The sequence below is a fragment of the Peromyscus leucopus genome, chromosome 8b (genome assembly GCF_004664715.2).
Source record: "Peromyscus leucopus breed LL Stock chromosome 8b, UCI_PerLeu_2.1, whole genome shotgun sequence".
NCBI classification, from domain to species: Eukaryota; Metazoa; Chordata; class Mammalia; order Rodentia; family Cricetidae; genus Peromyscus; species Peromyscus leucopus.
Genome location: NC_051086.1, coordinates 62,993,196 through 63,007,488, shown reverse-complemented (window position 1 = coordinate 63,007,488; position 14,293 = coordinate 62,993,196). Strand labels below are relative to the sequence as shown.

At 40.5% G+C, this 14,293-nt stretch overlaps 1 protein-coding gene across 12 annotated transcripts in view; it reads right to left on the bottom strand.

The window, feature by feature from the left end:
* Positions 1-14,293, bottom strand: part of Nf1 (neurofibromin 1) — a 256,805-nt gene that overhangs the window by 31,428 nt on the left and 211,084 nt on the right. For all 12 annotated transcript variants that reach the window (XM_028866918.2, XM_028866927.2, XM_028866928.2 and 9 more), the window contains 9 exons: positions 12,349-12,781; positions 10,848-11,188; positions 6,780-6,982; positions 3,459-3,652; positions 2,553-2,693; positions 1,705-1,984; positions 1,013-1,227; positions 321-382; positions 74-188 (listed from right to left, as the gene is read on the bottom strand). In XM_028866918.2, coding sequence (XP_028722751.1) covers positions 74-188; positions 321-382; positions 1,013-1,227; positions 1,705-1,984; positions 2,553-2,693; positions 3,459-3,652; positions 6,780-6,982; positions 10,848-11,188; positions 12,349-12,781 — 1,984 coding nt within the window. The remainder of the gene's footprint in view (positions 1-73; positions 189-320; positions 383-1,012; positions 1,228-1,704; positions 1,985-2,552; positions 2,694-3,458; positions 3,653-6,779; positions 6,983-10,847; positions 11,189-12,348; positions 12,782-14,293) is intronic.

Below are 14,293 nucleotides of genomic sequence, written 5' to 3'. Positions count from 1 at the left end.
TTTTAATTGTTTTTAAAACTGGAAAGTATAATTTGTAATTTGGGAAAATTTTTAGGAAAAGTGGAGTAAGTACCTTGCTAAGAATTCGGATAATCTGCTTTATCTGCCCATGAGACACACGTTTGCTAATACAGCCAAACACCACAAGAGCTCTTGGCTGCAGGGATGGGTTGTACTGAAATGCAAATCTGCAATGAAAAGAGCCAAAGAACTTATGAAAATCTTTGTGTTTATGCACACAAACACAAGCCTGATTGTGCTGCAATAGCTATTCTCAACAATACACGTCCTTTCCAGTTTCTAGTTCACTTAGGACACACCTTTGTGCTAGTTCTGTCCACTGATCCAGCCACTTGCATGTTGGAATATCTCTCATGCATGCCTGAAAAACAGGATACTCTGAATACATATATGTACACAAAGGTTTCTAGAACATTTAATGTTCATCATGTCATTAAGTGATATTTGTTATAAAAACACATTCCAGAGACTGGAGATGGCTCAGCCGATAAGAGCACTTGTTGTTCTTGAAGAAGATAGAGGTTGTTCCCAGAATTCACAAAGTGGTTCATAACCATCTGTAACTCTAGTTCTAGGGAAATTGATGTCTGTCCTCCTCTTCTGAACTCCTCTCCTGATCCTTGGGCACCAGTAACACATGTGGTGCCCACACATACATGCAGGCAAAACATTCATACACAAAAAGTAAAATATATCTAATTTAAAAAATGAACATATTCTAAAGAAATACCTTAAGTTCTATGTTTAATATAACAGAACAAATCAGCATTTCCTCTGCATACTACAAAATTATTTTTCAGACAAGGTATTACTATGTAGCCCTGGCTGGCCCAGAATTCCCTACATAGACTCAGCTGGCTTCAAACTCACAGAAATCCACCTGCCTCTGTCTCCTGTGTGATAAGATTAAAGGCTTGTGCCACAACACCCTGCATATTCCATATTTAAAATATGATTTTAATTTAGTTTCTTGTCATTTTCCCTTCTGTACCTCCATGATCTCTAACAAAGCCTCTGTGACTGTCTCCAGGGATGTCAAAGCAAAAGTCTCCCTCTCGTAGGAGCCTGGGGAGAAAGATCGGTCCCGGTAACTGGAGCGGAAGGCGATGACAGCGGCAGATTTGACTTTGCTGATGCCAAACAGTAAGTAAAATTTGGGTAATGAGAATTCTGTTAGACTGAGCCTCAAAACTTGCTTGGTCTCTTCTGTAAAAGAAAAAGAAAATAGCAATATTTTAATTCTAAAGTGCTATGTTTCATCTTGAATTCAAGAACATTTAAATATGTTTAAAAAAAAAAATCACACAACCATGCTCCCCAAGTCAAATCTCCAGATGTATTAGCGGCTACATAACATAATGGCACTAGTAATGCAACACTATCAATTTACAGTAAGCTTTTAGGTTATATGCTAATTACAACTATCTACATGACAAACATAGAAAGCCTTTACTGTAGCTTGCCATGGCATACAAGTCATTTTTACTATTTTACTATTTTCTTGTTAGATAGAGTTTCAAATACTGCTTGTATGCCTGGTGAGACGATACCATCACAGTAAGAAACCTACAACAGTCAAGTAAGGTAAAGCTGAGAAAAGACCTAGTAAAAAAGATCAACTTTCCCTGGCTTGAAAACCCAAAGGGGAAAAACAAAACAAAAGACTGCCCTCTAGGAACTTACCACTAAAATGCAGCTGCGAACAAGTGCACAGAGAGTGAATGATATTAATGACCAATCCATGTGTGGACGCTCGAAGGGACAAGGGCCCCGTGGCTACTAAGAAAGTAACAACGTGGAAGAGATAGGGGAGATGAGCCGCCACATCAAGGGAGTTGTTGAAGGACAACATCAGCATGTAGCGCGCTAAAATAGCAATATCGTCCCACATTAGATGTTGTTCTAAAGTTGGAGTTGGAGATAAGCAAGTCTTGTCAATTATTTTACACATCCTTCCAATAACCTGTAAAGAAGAACATGTTTTAAAAACACGAGACTAAAAGTTTCTTCATAAAAAAAGTTTAGAGAACTGGAGAGATGTCAGAGGTTAAAAGCACCGGCTGCTCTTGCAGAAGACTTTGGTCTTTGCCAGCACCCACATGGCAGCTCACAACCATCTGCAATTCTAGTTCCAGGGGATCCAACACCCTCTTCTGGCCTCTGCAGACAATGCACATGTGGTGCACACACACGTGTCCAGTCACACACATAAAAGAAAAATAAACTCAGGCTCGATGAGATGGACGCCTCAGCAGGCTGAGGCTCTCCTTGTCAAGCCCATACCTTGGGTTTGATCCTTGGGACCCATCTGGTGGAAGGAGAGAACTGACTCCTATAAGTTATCCTCTGACTTCTACATGTAAGCCATGGCACATATGTGCACACAGACAGCCATAGCACCCCCCCCCCGCCACCCACACTTTCTCTTAACTAAACAAAGTTTTACCTTAGCTAGTTATAAGACAAAAACTTTCAAGATGATAAACAGAAATACTAAGGCATAGTCCAAGAGGTACAGAAAAAGTGGTTACCTTACTTGACACCAATTTCACATTTCCAGAAGCCAAAGCCACGGCTGTATCTGCCATCACCTCAGCTTTGATAGACCCTAACCCTCCTGTAGCACTGGTTTTGATGAAACTGTCAAGCACAACATCCAGCAGATCTGTGATCTGGTGAAATAAGGAAAGTCTTGTTGTTTTCAAGCACACTGATGGCTTAACCTTTAATTAAAAACACTCAAAGGAGCCTAAGAAGCAGAAATGTCCTGTTTCCCTCAGATTTTCAAAGTTCTAGGCTTAGGGATCTGTAAACCATAGAGGGAAGGATGAGGCTGTTTCCTGATTCCTCCAGAGTAAGACCAGTGATCAGAGTTTAAACATCTGTACATGCCTATCTTCAGCTGCTCAGAAAGTACCTCTGTGCTCCTCTATGACTGTAACACATGACCAATCTAATTACTTTAACGACATCATACAGCCAGGAAATTGGCTCCAAAGTCATTTAAAATCAGTTAGAGGATTCACAGCATTGTCTGAATAAGAATCTGCTTCCTTAAGCAATTATTTTGAAGGAATAATATGCACCCCCTTGTCAGATTAAGGAAAGTTGTATCTATGTAGCCTATGCTACAACTATAAATGAAACCAGATGTTCTGAACAATAGCATTAAGAAGCATTTACTGAGATCTGTGGTATATAGGGACTGGGGTACATATTTAAACAATATTTACTAGAAATGACAACAGGCTTCTACAGTTAAACTCTATATTTAACAGTATATTATGCAAGAAGGAGAGTTCTGAAATGCATTAGCTATTTACAGGGTTGGGTATAATTTCTGAAGGAGAGAATGATGTGCTCTGTATAACGAACGTGGGCACCAAGAATTACTAACACAAGGAGGCACTAGATAAGTATCAGTGCAAATTCAATACCTGCCCAAGGCTTCCCCATATTTTTGCTTGGATAGAAGGGTACATCTGCTTCTCATTTATGGTCATTGTTATTAGCTTATCAAGGATGGCAGTAACCCTTTGTCGTTTGGCATCATCATTATGCTTACAAAAACGAACTAGATTTGATAGCCATGGGGTCATATATTCTAAACAAAGGTGCTTCAATTCAATACCTGTGGAGAAAATACTCCATTAGTACAGTCAATGAAAATTACAATCATTTTATTTTTTTACGTGTATGAGTATTTTGTGTACACATACATGTACCACATGCTTGACTAATACCCACGGAGGCTGAAAGTGGGTGTCTGATCCCCTGGGATGAGTTACAGATGGTTGTGAGCCATTCCATGGGTGCTGGGAATCAGACCCAGGACCTCTAGAAGAGCAGCTAGGGCTTTTAATTATTGATCCACCTCTCAAGCCCCAGCAATGATTTTATCATGAAGAAATGGTTGAAAGTAAAGATTGTTACCTTGAATTAGGCCTGGACAAACATTTTGATAATAGGTAAAGACACTAAGCTTTGAAAAAATAATTTTTTTTCTTGTTTGGTTTTTTAACACAAGGTTTCTCTGTGTAGCCTTGGCTGTCCTGGAACTCACTCTGTAGATCAGGCTGGCATTGAACTCAGAGATCTGCCTGCCTCTGCTTCCCAAGTGATGGAATTAAAGGCGTGTGTCACCACCACCCAGCTGAAGAAATAATTTTAAAAGTCAGTAAACCAAACCAGAAGTACTGGTGTACACTAAGCCAGAGTGAGTTCCATGATAGCCAGGGCAACAGAGAAACCTGTTTTAAAAAACACAACAAAAAATTGTACTAAAAGAGATACAGCATAAAATTTAGCATTCTAACCTTTCAAACATTTTTAGTTTAGTTTAGTTTAGCTTAGTTTTTTGAGATAGGGTCTCTCTACATAGCCCTGGCTGTCCTCAAATTCAAAGAGTTCCACCTGCCTCTGCCTCCCTAGTGCTGGGATTAAAGGTGTACACCATTCTAACCTTTTTAAGTGTATAGTTTGGTAACACAAAGTACATTCAAATTGTTGTGTGACTACTACCACCACCCATTACTAGAACTTCTTCACTTTTCCAAACTGAAACTTTGGATCCAATCACTTTTAATGGTTATCATATTATTCCACACTACAGAGAACTAGCAACTTAATTTGTTTGCTCTTTGATATTTCAATTTTTTTCTATTAAGTAATGTTTTATTAAATTCAAAAGTAGGCAAAATAAATATACCACAATGGAGGTCATGAAAGGTCACTTTTGGTGAGAGGGCAACATTGAGTGAGAGAGGTTTCTGGATACTAGAAAATGTTGTGGGCTGTGATCTAAAAGATACTTTCATGATATACTCACTGTCAAAGCTCACCAATTAATACCTACGCACTTAATATCTACACACTTTACTATAACAAGATAACCTTAGTCTTAAAATATCAACATAAAAGCAGTATGCTACAAACACCTCACCATTAGTTCTTTTTCAAAGTGTGTGTGTGTGTGTGTGTGTGTGTGCGCGCACGTGCAGGACCAGAGCCCTAGGGAAGTCTAAGGATGACTTTATGGGGTTGGTTCCTTCCTTCTCCTTTTCCCTGGGCTCCAGGGATGAACTCAGGTTGGCAGGCTTTGTGCCAAGTGCCTTCACCCGCTGAGTCATCTTGCTGGCTCCTCAGCATTACTTTTTCAGGAAAAGATTAAAAACTGGAACTATAATGCCAAAAGATGTGACTATTCTTAAGGGTCTAATCCACTTTTAAATGTTTTTCTAGAAGAATTGTCCTTTACAATGCTATTGACCTTTAGGATTTCATCTTTAAAAATATTGTTCAATCTGATACCTAATCAGCCATTTCACAATACTTCCAGTATGTATTTTGTAAGTAACAAACTTGAAAGTATTCTTTTCTTAGTCTGATGGGTATGCTACTGTGATTCACTTACTAACCTACACAGCTCTTCTCAGCTAAGGACATCAATTTTCCCACATTCACTCCAAAGTCCTGTGTTTGTTTCACCCATGCTACTTACATAAAAGCAACTAGTACCCATTTCTTTTATTAATGCTTCTAGACTTATATTCAATTCTTAAATATAGCCCAAACTTATTTTGGTGTAGATGGCCTATTTTAATTGATTTCCCAAACTCATTTAGATGGTTTCATCTCCCCAAGCAGTCTGTGAAGCTTCATGTTTCTGTTTGTCTGTTTCTCTGAAATGGATCTGTCTGCTGATTTGTGAACATCCGTGTTTTGATTACCATGCCATTATAATATGTAGAGTGTGGAGATATCTGTAATACCAAGTCTGTACTTCCTTTCTTTTCAACATTTTCTCAGCTATTCATTTTCAACAGAATTTAAAATCATTTGCAAATTACATGGCTACTTTGCTGGGGCTTTATTAAATCTGAAAGGATCTTGGAAGATTTGTTTATGCAAGAATACAACATGCCTGTTCACTCACTCAAATATTTTCAAACCTTTATAGTTATTAATAAAGCACTGTACTTTTCCTCTTTTGCCAAACTTACACAATTTCTTATCAGAGTTACATTCCTACATCTTTCACTTGATGAAAAACCAAACCAAAAACAAAAAAAAAAAACTAGAACAAAACATATCTGACGATTTGTTAAAAGCATTTAATTACCTAACACTGAAATGTTAAGAAATGTGTTTGAATAAGTTGTATGTATTCCAGGGAGAAGAAGAGGAGAAAACAGCAGGAATGGAGCCATCTAGGCTACTCCACGGTATGGAGGTGGACAGGGAAAGAGTAGACTAATGGGATTTTTTAGAACAAACTTGGGACTGACTCTAGATCTAGCATCATCCACCACTTCACTATGGAACACAAATGTCCAATAAAAACCATAGTTCAAAGTCAACTATAGAAAAGAGAGGTAACCATTTCCTTAAAATCAAGGAGATGTCTGCAATTCTTGTCTATGCAAAGAAACACTGAGGTTCGTGGAGCTGAAATAAGGAAGGAAATCCTTCAAGCAGCCCACAGGCAAGAGGACCCCCTTGCTAGCTGGGCTTCCTGCCAGAGTCCTGATGGATTTCTCTGTGCATCCCACTAGGATTTTTTTTTTCAGAGTTCCTTTAGTTACAGGGTACGCAGGCCAGAAAAACAAAACAAAACAAAAACAAAAACAAAAAAAGAGGAAAGTTTTTAAAAAGTAAAAATATATTAAGTAAAAGACCACTGGTAAATTTCCAAACAAAAAAGTTTTCTTTGAATTGTCTTAGAATCATTTTGAGTATTAAAGAAAATTATTACTTACTAGATTTGCTAAATCCAGAAATACACTCTTCCAAAAACTCTAAGGTGAGGTGTGGCTCATTGGCTGCAAGTGTCTTACTGATCGAGACAATAAAGAGGGTGTTGTTAGCAGGGATGCATAACCCTGATGTCTCTAGTAACTGACCTTCAATTTTTAAATTAAAGGTACAAGTTAAGGCACACAGAAGATTATAGGCAGCAGACCTAAGAGAAAACACAAAGGAGATTGTTTTAAAATTTCTTTCTTTTTTTTTTGTAATTCCATTTTACCCACAACATATAACTCAAAATTTTATTGCAAAGCATGGTTAATTCTTTTTTCAGTGTTACTACAGACTAGAGATAGAATGTAGATCAGTTCCAAACAGGAGATCCATGAAGTCAGCACCAGAAGAGCCCGTGAGGCTCCTAAGACAGGCAGGTGTAGTAGGCCTTTCTAGAAATTTTCACTGGAGCATGAAACAGCAAAGATTTAGGGTCTAAGATGGATCAATAGGAATAAATGACAGAATAAAGGCGTGCCATGTTTTCAGTGAAGTCAAAACTCTGCTCGAGGTCACTCTCAGGTAGATCCAGTTAAATAGAGAATAAGAGAGAGGAGGCCTGGTGGCGCACGCCTTTCATCCTGCCACTCAGAGGCAGAGGCAGGTGGATCTCTATGAGTGTGAGGCCAGCCTGGTCTACATAGAGCGTTCCAGGACAGTCAGGGCTACATAACGAGAGACCTTTATTTTACTTTATTTTTTTAAGAGGAGGCATTTAATCAAATTATAATGTTAGGAGTGCTGAAGTAAGCATATCCTCGAAATGTCCATGTGTCCTACAATTTTCACTGCAAACTAGCAGTTAAAACCAAAGTTAACTGTAGTTGAAAAAGATGTAGTTACATCTTCCACTCTACGACTTCATCCTATTATATACAACTATTGAAATCAATCATATGTTATCTAGGGCTATTGGAACAAAAAATTAGTTATAAATATATACAAATATACTTAGGCAAATCAGAAAAGTTTAAAGAACTTCAGTGGTAGAGTGTTTTCTTTACATATGTGAGGCCCTGGGTTTGATCCTTAGCATTCCAAAATAATGCACCCATCCTCAATTCCACCCCATTCTACTCCATCCCATACCACCCCATCCCATCCCAAATAACACATATCAAGCTCAATTTTAAAATGCAGCAAAACAAACTGTTGGGTTACTCAGTAAATTCCAGGTTTTCATTACCTCTGAATTTTTGCCATATTGATACAGAAGGAAAAAGCCATGGAAATTTGTTTGCCTAAGTGTTTTTTCCCCTCTGGTATGATATGCTTTACCAACAAACGAAAGCTATCTGCTTGCTTTATTACTAAAAATGATATAGCCATTAGCATTGTTAAACAAAGATGTCAGAAGGCAAAGCATTGCAACACAGGACTGTACATAATACTAGCATTTAGGAAGTCAAGGCAGGAGGACTGTAAATGCCAGGCTAGAGCCCTGTCCCTAAAACCAGAAAACCTGATCTCTAAATAATGAAAAACTATTTGGAATTGAGAAGTAAAGACAGGCTTATAGCTCAATTTTCCTAAAAATGAGAACATTAATGTCACTGCTTATGAATTTGTTGATCTTTCACTGACTTGCAGAAACTCTAAGTCATACTATGCTGATGCTATTTTACACTATCTAAGAGCTATAAAAACCTGGGCTCCCAGGGCTGGAGAGATGGCTCATCAGTTAAGAGCACTGGCTGCTCTTCCAGAGGACCTGGGTTCAATTCCCAGCACCCACATGGCAGCTCACACTGTCTGTAACTCCAGTTCGAGGGGATCCAACAACCCTCACACAGACATATATGCAGGAAGAACACCAATACACATAAAAATAAAATAAGTCATTAAAAAACAAAACAAAACACCCGGGCTCCCGTAACTTGGGTTATGTATCAGAGAGCCTTTCAGGATAAGGGAAGCCAAGCATACATAAAATTTAGTGAGTCATTTCTGGGATTCCATGAAGGATATATAAGTAAAAAAATTCTGTTGATTATTCATCCCCTGAGACAGGGTCTCACAATGTAGCCTTGGCTACCAGAGTTTGCTATGTAGACCAGTCTGGCCTAGAACTCAGAGAGACAGAGATTCATCTGTGTGTGTGCCTCGTGCCTGCAGGGTGAAAAGTATATGCTACCACATCTGTCTTATAAATTTTGAATACATTTAGTTATTTGTGTGTGTCTGCATCTGTGCAGACACAATGTGCCAGGATACATACAAGGAGGTCAAAGAACAACTTTTGGGAGGCAGTCTCTTCTTCCACAATATAAGTCAAACATAGGCTGTCAGGCTTGGTGACAAACTCCTTTACCATGGAGCCATCATGCTGGACATATTTTTCCTTTTAAATAAAGGAAAATGTGAAAGCCTAAAAGGCCCACTATGAAACCTAGGCTATGCTATATCCTAAGAAAGAGTTCCTCAGTCTGAGAATTGATACAAGTTGAGTATCTCTCATCTCAAATGACCATGATCAGATGTGTTTCTGGGTTTGAAATATTTACATAGATTTTACAAAATGAGCACTATAATTAAAAACTCTGAAATGGGCTGGGTGTGGTGGCAAGTGGCTTTAATCCCAGCAAGTTCTAGGCCAGCCAGAGCTACATAATGAGAGCCCATCTTAATAAAAAATGATGTTATAAATTCTGGACAAAACACCTAAGACATTTCAGATTTTGGAGGATTTTGGATTTTAGATTAGGAATGTTCCATCTCCAATAGTAAAAATCTTGACATTCAAGATATCTAAGATAAAGAATCATCCAAACATGAAAAGGAGAGGGAAGGAAAAGGAAAGGGGGAACAAAGGAGAAAAAAGAAGGGATGGGAGCTGGATCAGGCCCTCTGAATAGGTGAGACAGTTGATTGGCTTGATCAGTTTGGGAGGCAACTAGGCAGTGGGACCAAGTCCTGTGCTCATTGCATGAGTTGGCTGTTTGAAACCTGGAACTTATGCAGGGACACTTGGCTCAGTCTGGGAGGAAGGGACTGGACTGAGTCTACCAGGTTGATCGCAGTCCTGGGGGGAGGACTTGTCCTGGAGGAGGTGGGAATGGGGGGTGGGCAGGAGGGGGGAGAATAGGGGAACCCATGGCTGATATGTAGAACTGAATGGTATTGTAAAATAATATATATATATATTAAAAAAATAAAATAAAAAAAAAGAAGGGATGGGGAACTGCTCATTAAACACAAACTCCCTGCTAGTGCTATACTACCCTACCACAAATGCTACTTCTCAGATCTTTACAGGGATGGTGTTAGGAAGGCACACTACTGTTACCAAAAAGGAGAGTTCAGGCATGCGAAATCCAAAGCAGCAGCTCCACACCAAAGCCCAACCTGCTGGCTCTACAGGCTGCCAGGGCAGATCACAGCAGATCACAGCGCCTGAACAGAACCAACTACACTGTGCTCAGAGGGAACGAAAAGGAGGGAGGAAAATTGGAGAGGGAGGCAAAGACTTTTTTCTTTTTTCTTTCTTCTTAAAAACAGTTTTGAAACCAGAACATTTATTTTAGGGCTGATGGTTGAAACCCTGAAATGTACTGGCTTCTACCACAGCTGCCCTCCTGGGTTCAGCTGCTGTCCCCTCACGGGACCCGCATCTGAATCTGCAACAGACAATGTTGAGGTGCCTCGTTCCACTTCATCCCACACCTCCCCATCCCAGCCCTTCAATTATACACTGTACTGCACTCAGCCACGGTCATCTGAAGGCTACTTAGGGCCACAGCAGTGACACAGTGTATGTGTTGTACTGTGACGCTTTCCAATGGATGACATCCTTTTTGCCATGTTGCTTCTGCCCCCGAGGCAAAGGCAAGAGCAACATCAGATTTCTTAGAGAACCTTACTAAAATGAAACAGGTTGGCAGCAGTAATGCATCTGAATCACTAAACTCTAGGTCTTCCTTCTCTAAACAATGACACTCTCAGTGAACAACACTGATACACTATTTAACTTGAAGTGAACTTAAAAGAGAATTAAGAAAAAGGAAGTGTGGGAGAGAACTACCTACCGTAGACTAGGGTCTGAACTGCCTAAATTAAGTAATGCAATATTAAGCAGTGTCCCAGGGACATCTTTTGGTCGAATCTTGGTATGCTGGGGGATGGAGTCAGGCTGTGAGAGCTCCCAGCGGGTCCTGATATGAATGATAGACTGGACAATGGCTTCACACTCCTGGTGCATGAAGGTAAGTGGTGTGCCTTGGTTTGCAATGGTTAAGGTGAACTGGTTCTCATCCACTAGGCAGATCTCTTCGATTTCAGAAGCATAGTAGATGTCATTTAAAAAGACGGACTGCCCCAAAACTTTTGTTCTCTCTGCTGAGGTTACTTGAACAGCAGTAGAACCAACCTGAAAAATGGTAGTGAGGAACAGGAGAATTAAATTCCAGTTATATAGAATTCTCAAAAACTTCAAAACCAACTCATTCACCCACCCCAACACAATGTTTGCCATTTAAATGTTACTACTATATATTCAAATTACTTCACAATTACTTATAAGTACTCTCAAAAGAAACCAATTCCATCAGAAAAAAAAAATCATCTTTTAAAAAGGGCCACGAATTCTATAAACAAGTGCTTGAAGGGGTCAAGTGACCACTCTGAAAAACCACGAACTGATCAAAAGACCCATCACTGGGTCCTTTCTACTCTGCACAACTAACTGCTGGGCAGAGTCACAGTGAAGAGCTGCCTTCCCTCTCTAGAGTGTTCTTCTGCTCCTAGCCTGACCTGCATTGCCTTAAAGGTTCATCTATTTTATTGTATCAGTGTTTGACTGCATACATATCTGTGCATCACATGTGTGCCTGGTGCCCTCAGAAGACAGAAGACAGATGATCTCCAGGAATTGGAGTTATAGATGGTTGTTCAGCCACCATGTGGGTGCTGGGAATTGAATCCTAGACCTCTGGACTCCAGCCCCCATGAGAGTGTCTTTTAAGTGTGCACTTTTCACACTTTTTTTTTTTTTTTTTTTTGGTTTTTCGAGACAGGGTTTCTCTGTGTAGCTTTGTGCCTTTCCTGGAACTCACTTGGTAGCCCAGGCTGGCCTCGAACTCACAGAGATCCGCCTGGTTCTGCCTCCCAAGTGCTGGGATTAAAGGCGTGCGCCACTACCGCCCGGCTATAAATTTTTTTTTTTAAAGATTTATTTATTTATTATGTATACAGCATGTATGACTGCAGGCCAGAAGAGGGCACCAGATCTTGTTATAGATGGTTGTGAGCCACCATGTGGTTGCTGGGAATTGAACTCAGAAACTCTGGAAGAGCAGTCAGTGCTCTTAACCTCTGAGCCATCTCTCCAGCCCAAATTTTTTTTTTTTTTTTAATTTTTCAAGACAGGGTTTTTCTGTGTAGACTTTCCACACTTTTTGCAGGGCCAAATAAAGACAGAAATCTTGGTTTTCCCATATCTGGATGTAACTGATATCTGACATGCAACTATGAAAACACTTGTAGAGGTCAAGAAAGGAACCAAATCATTCAAAACAGACGAGAAGTTACCTTAATAGAGACTTTGGTGTCTTTGTGAGCTAGCTTGAGAGCATTGTGGAACACCTTTAGGTCCTCTTCCAGAGCCAAGGTGGCAGCAGGGAGTTTCTGTTGCTCGTGCTCTATGTGCTCAGCTAGCTTCCCAGGACAGTCTATGAAAATGAGCCGTTTGCTGCCCTTGAGGCCAGTCAGCAGCCGCTCGTGGTACTTGGTGTACTCCCTGACCCAGGAGTTACAGTTATAGATGTAGACTGCAGAGACATTGTCGTAAGCAAAGCCAGGGAAAACAACAAACCACTTAGAGAGGAAGTCTGTTTTAAAGCGATTGCTAGGTCCAGTATGGGTAAGGTCCACTACAATTTCATATGGCTTTGCATAATATGGCTTTAAAGTCAGCAAGACATGGTATATCAGCAAATCACCATTGATTTGGCCAGTTTTGAACCTATGGAAGGCAACAAAAGGGATAAACATTGTTAAGATTTCTGAATGCACAGAATATAAATCTATTTTCTTTTGTTTGACCTTTATTAATTATGTGTGCATGCATGTGTGAGCACGTGCACGTATGTGGAGACCAGAAGACAACACAGCACACCTGTGGAGGCCAGAGTCGGCTCCCTCTCTCTACCATGTATGTTCTGGAGATTGAACTCAGGTTGTCAGGCCTGCAATGAAAACATCTTCACCTGCTGAACCAGCTCACGGGCCCCTTTTAGAACTTTATGATTAATTTTCTCATATTTTTGGTTGTGAGCCTAGACTTTAACAGCAGAGCCATCTCTCTGGCCCAATTAATTTTCTAAAGAGGACAATGATATAAAACAATTATTCAAAGTGCAGCTTGATATTTATATTTTCCAGACATGTGCTCAATAAGGATAAAGATGGATGGGACAAATCCCCTTAAGAATTTTGAAAATAACAACAAATCTGCCCACCAAGAAAGAAGGAAGTCAGCGAGCAGACGGACAGACGGACGAACTGGCTGAAGGCCCCTGGGTGGCTGGAGAAGATGCTTAGACACTTTATCTGATGGTTACCTGACCTTGAACAGAAGGCGGCTCAGCAATGAACACGAAACTCAAGTCAGACAGTAAAGTCAGAGGCCCAATTCACAGTTAGTTTAAACTGTTGGGGTTTGAGAGCCTCACCCCAGGTTTGTAACTAAGAAAATACACAGCCCTGGGGATTGTTAACTGAGATTTTGGGATATGATGAAAAAGCATGCCCCAAAACCTGCAGAGAAGAAGCTGAGAAAAGACAAGACAGTCTGGGGTCTTGGCCATAATCTGAGTCATAGATAAAAATCTCTCCCATGGTTACATTTCTCCCAGACTATTCAGCTGTGTAAGCCACTAAGTTCCATGCTTTGATTAAACCACACTAGGCCCTAGTCCACATCCACTTGGCTTGAGTCCTGGAAACCAGACGGGGCAGTGAGGGAATGAAGGAAGGACCGACAGATGCACATACAGAAAAACTGGGATCAGGTGGGCTTGGCATGCTCTGATGGAGTTGCAACAACTACTGCAACAACCTGGAACCCTCAGAAGTTTATCAGGTACAGCCCAGGTTAGCTAGTCTTGGTCGGAGGTCTCTGTAGTGAGCCATCTTGGGCTTTACAGACCAGGGAGAAGGAAGTTGCAGTTGCTAGTTTTGGCACGCACTGGTCACTTATTGGTAAACACCTCATCTTTGACACACTGCCAACACCGTCAGGGACCAGAGGAAGGCTTCACATGCTTCTGAGCCTCACCATGGGTCTCTGAGTGTGTGGTGGCGATGGCGGGGGCTTTGCCACTCCCATGGATTCAAACAACACTCCCTCATTCACTCAGGACTTCACTTGGTTGTCACACTTTCACTCGGCTTCCTTGGCTTCCCACCATCATAGATTGTTTAGACTCAACAGGCACAGCAAGGAAGCTAGGAAGGATATGGGGTTCGACTCTGT